At 33.2% G+C, this 9,077-nt stretch overlaps 1 protein-coding gene across 1 annotated transcript; it reads right to left on the bottom strand.

Moving 5' to 3' along the window:
* Positions 1 to 1,644: 1,644 nt before the first annotated feature.
* On the bottom strand, positions 1,645 to 6,245 carry LOC129797670 (ornithine decarboxylase antizyme). Its single transcript, XM_055840500.1, has 3 exons — positions 6,227 to 6,245; positions 5,829 to 6,076; positions 1,645 to 3,342 (listed from the first exon to the last, which is right to left on the bottom strand). The coding sequence occupies exons 1-3, from the start codon at positions 6,243 to 6,245 to the stop codon at positions 3,061 to 3,063; spliced, it is 549 nt and encodes a 182-aa protein (XP_055696475.1). The 3' UTR covers positions 1,645 to 3,060.
* Between the last annotated feature and the right edge of the window lie 2,832 nt (positions 6,246 to 9,077).

Below are 9,077 nucleotides of genomic sequence, written 5' to 3'. Positions count from 1 at the left end.
GATGCATTTCACTGCTATGCGTCTCCCTCATACATTCAGTTTTTCGCAATTTTCTCGCGTTCTCCGCCGAATTTCCCAGCGAAATTAACTTTTTTGTGACCAGGAAGAAACTTTTGAATTTTTGGCATCGGAAATTCCAAAAGTCACAAAAATCCATTTCCGGGAAAAAAAGTGCGTGTAAAATCCCCAACCGTCAAAATTTCTGCCAGACTCAATTCCCGCACTGAGCGGCTCCCCGGGACTGCGGGAGCATCTGTAAGTGCCTCAGGCGTTCTAAAAATGCATTTTATGCCCAAAAATTTGGAGAAAAACAAGGAAAATCGCATTTTTGGAAAAACAAAAAAAAAGTTCGTTAAAGTTCAAACAAACATTTCACGCACACACTCAAAAAAAAACTCACCTACACAAAATGCCAGAGTGAGAGGAAAGTATTTTTCTGATGCCATCTCGTTCTACAACGTTTCGTTCAACTAATTGCATGCAACTTGCAATGTTTCATACGATCTTAAAAGCTCCAGCAACCGCGATAAGCTTTCAATATCTCCCGCCAGTAATTTTTAACTTTTAAGTTCTAATAAGAATGATAATTGTAATACATACATATATTGAAAGAGAAATTAGATGATGAAACATTCCAGGAAGACGATAAAGAATCTGAAGTAGTTGATGAGATGTATAAAGAAATTATTAGATGTTATTCCATTTTTGCTGCATCGGCCCGTTAAATTGTAGACATTTAATTTTTTCTTAAAAAAGAATGGTCAAGCAAATCCCCTCGAAAGACTGAAGACGTTCTGCAAGTTATACAAGAAGATCATCTAATTATCTGTGGATTATAACATGTTGTTTTCATTTTTCTCTTCTTTGGGCTAAAGAGTTTTACAACCGATGTTCATCGTATTCTTCTTCCGGTACATTCCCAATTTTTCTCTTAACGCATTTCAGACATTGATCTTTTTTTGGCTTATGAAATGATTGTTGAATATCTTGCGATAAAAACTTTGGTTGACAGGGGTTAGTGTTCACGTTTATGCGTCTTATTCACTTTCAAATGCGAACAAATTACTTGGATTAATGAAGTGTTAGTTGTTTGTAGATCTCTCACTGCAACAAGTCTGCTGTCTGCGTAAAATCTCACGAAAGGACCTATCTCTGTAGCAGACGAGCTACTGCAAACACTTATATATATATTTTTTTTAACGCACCCGAAGATTATAAACCATATTCCTGTCTTTTAACACAGGAGTATGGTTCATAATCTTCGGGCACGTCGATTTATATTTATTTTTAATATTATCCTTCTGGATACTGTAAAGCCTAAACCATACTACAGCATCCCTAAATAAAAAACCGAGGTCTTGGAGAGCCGGAGCAGTAGAAAATGTGAAAAATTCTCATGTTGTATTCAGCATTTTGAGGTGAGGTTAGTTTTCGGAAGGATAGAGTCTAGCAATTGAGTTAATATGAATGCGAAGCTCTGAACCAGATAGTTCAGAACTTCAGAAACTGTCTGAAAAAAATGGCGGACATTGAGCAACAGCAGCCTAGACCTTGCAATATTTTCACAGGAGCATCATAGACTAGTCGTAGCGGTCTGTACATTCTTTCTATTACTTCTAGAAGAAAATAGTAAAAACTTCATTGTTTTTTGTATACTAATCAATCTTTATTGTTTTGCGATTTGAATATACATAAGAACATATATAATTGCGATATTTCAATATTTTCTTCATTTCCTTCACTTCTTTATTTATTTCTTTATCTCCAATCCAATAATTACCAAAAAAAAGATGTAAAACTTCATTAATAAAATTAAGTCTAAGAACGTGAAAGTGAAAGATTTCATTTTATATATTTCTTAATTTTTTCTGGTACTTTTTTTTTGTTTTTCTACATTAAAAAAGAAACTATGCAGAGTTTTTAAATATTCTGAGAAATAAAATGTGTTTTCTTGTGTTTTGTTATTTTTTGTAAAGAATGAAACGGAATGAAAATTATTTTTATATTTTCTTAGCCTTTTTTTGCAGAACCTTTAGTTTCTTTTATTTTTTGTTTCAGTTGTTTCTGTTTTGCAAGAATAATACTTTTCGATTTCATTCAGATTCTGCAAAAATGTTTATCCATTATCATCACTCAACTCCCAATTCCTCCTTTCGTCTTACTTAAAAAATATAAATTTTTTTTTGTTAAATTATAGATTGAAATAAAATAAAAGAAACATAAAATAGGTATAAGAATAAAAAGAAAAAGTTTTAATCACGGAACAATTTAATTGCTTTGTAGTGTTTTATTTTAATTTGAAACTTCATTATTAGTTATTTCTCTTAAATCTAAAACTTTTATTTAACATTTTTGAACTCATGATATATTGTGATTGAAAAAAAAAGATCTCATACAAAAAAAAACTAATAAAAAATTAAAGGATTAAAATGAAAATTAAGAATTCTGGAAACTACAAGTAAATTTCATTTTTTTTGTTTGCCACTTTTTAAAGATTTTTAAATTTTTTTTTAGATTTTTGGTACCTTTTATAATTTTTTTTTTACATTTTTTAAAGTTTTTTTTTTCTCAATATACCTTAGATAGAGCATCCTTCTCATCAACTACATAAAACTACAAAAAATCGCAAATACATTTTTTTCTGATACAAGTTTTTGTTTTTTCATTAAATATATAAGTGTAGTTATGCTTTGTTTTTTAGGGGATAATATTTTTTTATAATGATGACTTCAATAATTATATTTGATTTATATTTTTTTCTTAATAATTTTTCTCTTAAAACGACGCAAAATTTTGACTTGAAATCAATCACAAAAACGATAAAAATAATTCATAAAGATAATAATTTGACAAGTTCATTGATATTTTTTAAAGCGCTGTGATTAAATAAAAATAAATGTTCTTATGTGTAGAATAAGTGAATGTAATAGGAAAAAAGTTTTTCAAAATGAAATTAAATGTTTATAGATGCTGTTAAATAGAAGATTTCAGCGACAGAACTATTAATATTAAATTAAATGAAATTAAAAAGGTTTTTCAAACCCTCATTCATCTGCCTTCCTACTCCTCATTGATGTTGTAGATAAGATAGAGGTTCCCCTCATCCGTGGCCTGTGGTGCCAATTCGGATTTAGGAGCAAGTGGCTGGAAACCGAGAAAGAGGAACGTTCGCACAAGATTGGCACGATCCTCGCGATCTTTCCTCATGCAGAGGATCACGCTGTTGCATTTGAGTTTCTCCTCGGCAAAGTCCAAAAGAGAGATGAATGATTGTTTAGACGCTGCTGGCAGCAAAATTGATGGCAATGCAACATACAGGATACTGCGGCTGCGATCGAGGATCTGCAAAATTGGTTGAAATTTCAAAAATTAACAAACACTTTTGCAAATAATAAAGTTTTCTTCACTTTCAAGGAAATTCCATCACTGTGTCCTTGAAATTTATTACAAAATCATTGCGAGTAATTAAATTTAATTCTCATTAAAGAGTTCCAATGAATCTCATTACAATAATGAAGGCATTCCAAGTGCAAAAAAAAATCTAATCGTAATTCTACATAAATTGTCAATTAAATACAGGGATCACCAATTGAATTGCAAATCATTTACAAAGCAATTGATAGGTGTTTTCATATCAGATAGGCAAAAGATCACGTCTATAATAAGCTCAGAAGACGAAAAAGAAGATCTATAAAGCGTTAACCATACTTCAGCGTCGCTAAAGAAAAAGCCGGGTTTTTTTGTTTTCTCCCTCGCACCAATTTTAAAATGTATAGCGTCCTCTCCCTCATTTTTAAAAACGCGTTTACATCTACACTCAAATGTTTAAGCAACGTTGTTTTAGTTCACCAATTTTCACACAGTTTCTTCCCATTTGGCACCTCGGGATCATTCCTAGAACTTTTATATGAACTATTTTGTGCCACAGGAGGAGTAATTTGAAGAAAATGCGGAAGATTTTGATAAAAAAAACACCGTATTTACTTACCTGATTTCACACCACACACAAATGACATGTCACAATTTGCCGACATTCTCCGACTACAATACGATGTCAAAATCAGGTGAGTGAAACAAAAAATTTTTTCATGGAAATTCCCCATACAGTCAGGTATTGATTAACGTCGCATAGGATATACTCTTTCCACTCATTATTATTAATGGGTGGAAAGAGTATATCCCATGCGACGTTAACCAATACCTGACTGTATTTTCCTCTAGATACTCTTCCTGTGGCACAAAATAGTTCATAAAAAAGCCCTAGGAAAGGTCCTGTGAAGCCAAATGGGAACACAATATGTGAAAATCATGTAAATAAGAAAGGAACTGAAACAACGTTGCTTAAACATTTGAGTGTAGATGTAAACGCGGTTTTAAAAATGACAGAGAGGACGCTATATAATTTGAAATGGGTGCGAGGGAGAAAACAAAGAAACCCGACTTTTTCTTTAGCGACGCTGAAGTATGGGTACCGCTTAAGGGATGGTCTCGTTATTTTGGAAACTCGGGGATTTTTAAGAGCGATTTTCAAGCCAATTTTGAAACCAAAAATTCGTAATTTGGTTGCACTCTTGTTAAATGGTCAAATACTGATAAGAATTCAGTACTTTCGATTTAGAAAATAAATTTTTGTGCTCAAAATATTTTTTTGAAATTCTCACATTTTGTTCCTATCGAGTTCCAAAATAACGTGACAATCCCTTAGATTCCCATTTCGGCAATAAAGCGGAATAAAAGGGAAGTAGTCTCCTCAGTTACCGTCAATGGAATAAGGCTACAATAAGCTAGTCCTAAGTTCGGAATGACTGATTTAGTGGACCAGGATGGGAACACGAGGGCTAAACTGATGAACCAGACTGAGATCTAACCTAGATGAAGTTTTTCTTGTAGTCGGGGCTTGGACATGATTGTCTTGTTTGAAGCTAGAGTTTATACCAACTAAGCCTAACCCAAATTAGGATAGTTTCAGTTAGTGGTCAGACTTTTATATGGTTCCAGTATTTCACGGTTGGTAGATATTTAAGAGGCTTACTGGACTTAGTGCTCTAGTAATTAAGACAGTAAAACAAGTATAGAAGAATATGAAGAAACATTTTATATTAGGCTAATTTTCCCAGAAAAAGAATCCAAGAAAGAACTGAATTCTTCTTTTAAGAACTTAATCTTTCTTTATCGTTTAATGCTATCGTTATCGAACTAACATAAATCTTAGTCTTCTAAAAATTTATTTTTTTTTAAAGTTGGTTACAAAATATTTTCCATTTTGCCATAAAATTCAATTGGCTAACCGGGCTAACCCTACAAATTCGCAATACCAAAACACATCTCATCACAGTACTTTTCCATCAAACAATTCTGCATTTTTTTACATTATGTCCATACCTCATCCAAAAAATCCCCTTAAATAGCACACTTTGGCATATAGAATGGAAAAATTTTACATCTGCACACAAAACATGGTGTGGTGGACAAACGGGCACCCATAGAAATGTCAGCAAATTGGCACTGCGCGTGTCATTTTGCTTCAATAAGCCCCAATATAATTCTTTCTTCTCACCAAACCAAAAATGATAAATAACAAGAAAGAGTCACTTGTGTTGGCTTTTGATTGAATAAAATTGTCTCATACAGATGATATAAATCATTACATTTTCATATGTTAATTTGCACATTCATAAAACCCAACTATCACTGTCTAACATTGTAGTATTGTTGAAGAAGAAAAGTGAATAAATGGGTAATTTTATTTGCAAATGTGGTCAATTTAGATAAGAATGAGAGATTTAATAATTCATTCATTATGTGATTAAATATTTGAATATACTCACCGTATCCCATATGCTGTAAGTATTCTCTGTCACATAGAGCTTCAGAGAGATCCTTACAGGATGCTGCTTATTCAAGATTCTCTTCAAAATATCATTGTAGTCATCATTATAGTAGCAACTTGTATCATTGTATTCAATGTCCGAACACTCTGAAGAGCTTGTTGAATCAAGAGATGTTTTGCGATTGCAATCAGTTGAGAAGGACGCTTTATCGTGATCGGTTCTTGAGGTAGGTACATCAGGAGTACCTGCGGAGAAATTTCACAGTTAGCTCATTTATTCCTTTTTCTATTGATTAAAATTCGTCAAAACTTACCACAGAGGCCCTACGCCGAGAGAGATGGAGTAGGACTCATGGTCCATCCCGTTCGTAGTAGAGCGCTTGCCACCGATCTTACTACTACTACTACTACTCATTGGCTCACTGCAAGAAGAAAGAAAAGAAGATTTTCTTTAAACTCTCAACTCATTCATCAAAAGAGCTCCTTAAAATATCCTTGAACCCAATATTGTGAATAAGATGATATGTTTTTTTTATCACAACATATGTACGTCTTTTTGGCATGAAAGACGTCACGCCCCAACCCAAAAGCTTTCAAATAAAAAAGATTGAATTTCAATAATTCAAATCCTTTCATGCCAACTCACATCGTCCTTTGACCTCCAAATCCGTCTCCTTTTAACCCCTCCCCTTCCCCCAACGACTGCGCATATAAGGAGGTGATTTCTTTTGTAATTATTTCAATTTCGCAAGTCGAACACTTTATCCTTCAATAGCAAGGACTTTGCCTCTTTTTTTTATTAGTGCCATACCATTCAATCCCAAACTGAGATTGCATCAGCTCCCAAGGATACCACGTATGGAGGTATGCAAAATAATGTCAAGAACAAAGGGTGAGACACAAAACGTGTAATTTGGGACAATTCAGACTTAAAATTCCCTTTGATTCATATTTAAAAATTTGAATGACAGTGAAATAAGACTTTCCTTTCTAATTTTATGATTTCTTAAGGATGTCCTTACTACTTTATTTTACTCGTCTTTCCAGGATTATTATGGTTTCCTGAAACCATTTGGAATCAACGCTCCTCAACGTGACAGCGCAAGCTAAAATTCACGTGTACCTGCTAAAGAGAGTAGCTTGCTATAGAAAGCGAGAATATCCTAACAAATACTGCTTGTGCCATAAAAAATGCGAAATTTAAGGGATGTGGCATTGAGCTGAGGTACCTATAGTTATGTTTGAGTTATCAACTCCCTCAACATGTTTTAGTTCAACTGCCGGACAACTTATCTTCGAAAAGAGAGCAGATTAACGCCAAAGACTTAAAATAACAAAGATATGATAAAAAAAAGCGATTTCAAAAGAATTTTTGGAGACATTATTATTCTGAATTGGTTTTGACTGATTCTTTCCAAAAAAAAATGTATCGAGTTACTTTTTAAACTTATACTTCAGTTATACACCAGCTTATGTACACCTACTAGTAGCAATTTTCTATTAGATTGTAATGTAAGTGTGTTTATATAAAATAAAACTAATTTATTTAATATAAACTCTCTTTCACTGCAATCTTAATATATAAAGCTGAAATGTTTGTCTGTCTGTGGCACATGAACTCCTCCGAAACGGCTGGGCCGATCTTGATGAAATTTAGTATGGGGGTAGAGGGGGTCAATACGAGTTGCAAGCGCTATATGGGATTCCGCCCCAACCCCCCATTATAGCGCCCCCACGGAAAAATTGATTTTTTCCCATTTTCTACCTGCTGAAGGGTCAGATAACGGGAATTTTTAATTTTAAAAATTTTTCGGGGTACTGTAGGGGGAAATGGGGCAATTTGTTAGTTTTTTGGGAGAAACATTTTCCTGATTTTCCTGAAAATATTTGAGTTTTCTCATGACGACTATCTTATAGGAAATTTTCCGGGCTACAACTTTGTCTCAGACGATTTTTCTCTATCTCAACGGGAAAATGCATTTTCAGGCCATTTTCCAAACCCTTCCACATTTGCCTGTTTCAAAAATCATGGGGCAAAATGTTAGTTTGCGTTTTTTGGCCTTAAATTTCAATTTTATGAATTTATTTCATCTAGACACTATAAAAGCAATTGATAATAAGGTATTTGTGTAACAATTAGAAATTTTTTTTAATAAAAAAAATACAAAAAATAAAAAAAATGAAAAATTTATGAAATTGCACTTTTTATTTTTTAAATAATTTTATATTAGTAATAGAGAGTAATATAACATGCTAAATTATAAGTATTAAGTGTGCCGACTGGAAAAAAATAAAATAAATAAACAAAAAAATAGTTAACAGCCTTAAAAACGGTTTCTAACATTTTGCCCCAAGGGGTACTTTTTACTATCAGTGTTATACGGGAAAACCCGGAAAATTTTTTCGGAAAATTTAGACTAAATTCGTGTTCAGCAATAGTTACTCTATCAAAAAATGCATTTGGATCAAAAAAATTACTGAGAAATACGCCAAAATACGATATTGAAATGAAAGGTCAAAGTAACTTTTAAATTCGAAAAATTTGTTTTTTAAATAAATCCCAAAATATTAGATCAATTATTATAAAACTTTATAGGCTTAGTTAGAGTTATAAAAGGTACCTTTTGACTAAATTAGAACAATTATGAAATAATATTTACTGAGATATTGGAGATGTGTGGTCTTGATTTTCTAACATTTTGCCCCATTTCCCCCTATTATTCATCCCCCCTACTAATATACGCCCCCTTTTATAGCTTAAAATGGACTTTGCTCATACATGATTGGGGGCTCGGGTTGACTATCAAACAATAAATTACTAATAGTGGCTGTACATTATAAATAAATAAATAAAATATTTTGGCGCTACGTCCCATATAGAAACAGGGCCGGCCGCCCTATATGATGTTGTTGTTCTCCTTGCGGAGAAGTAGTGGGCGGCCTTGCTAGATACTACCACGTGTGGGCCATTTTACAGATAGGAGTGTATCAATCCCTGATCCAACCGGTCAACGTGATCTAATTGCACGTTGGCGGATGGGGCGCGTTGCCGGGTTCTGTATTCGAACCGGCGACCTTTGGATGCGCACTCAAGCGCTCTATCCACTGCACCCCAGGCCCACGGCTGTACATTAACTGATGTATAACCGAAATAAAAGTTAGAAGTAACATAAAACCAATTTTTTTTAGAATAAACCAAAAACAATTCAATTCAATTGTTGAAAAAATCAATTGCTTTATAAATTTT

This window comes from Lutzomyia longipalpis, chromosome 1, assembly GCF_024334085.1.
Source record: "Lutzomyia longipalpis isolate SR_M1_2022 chromosome 1, ASM2433408v1".
Taxonomy (NCBI): Eukaryota; Metazoa; Arthropoda; class Insecta; order Diptera; family Psychodidae; genus Lutzomyia; species Lutzomyia longipalpis.
This window is presented reverse-complemented; position numbering and strand designations above follow the sequence as displayed.

Coding starts and splice junctions, on each gene's coding strand:
- LOC129797670 (XM_055840500.1), bottom strand. Junction 3,343..5,828: donor CTTACAGCATATGGGATACG/GTGAGTATATTC, acceptor CCAATTTTGCAG/ATCCTCGATCGCAGCCGCAG.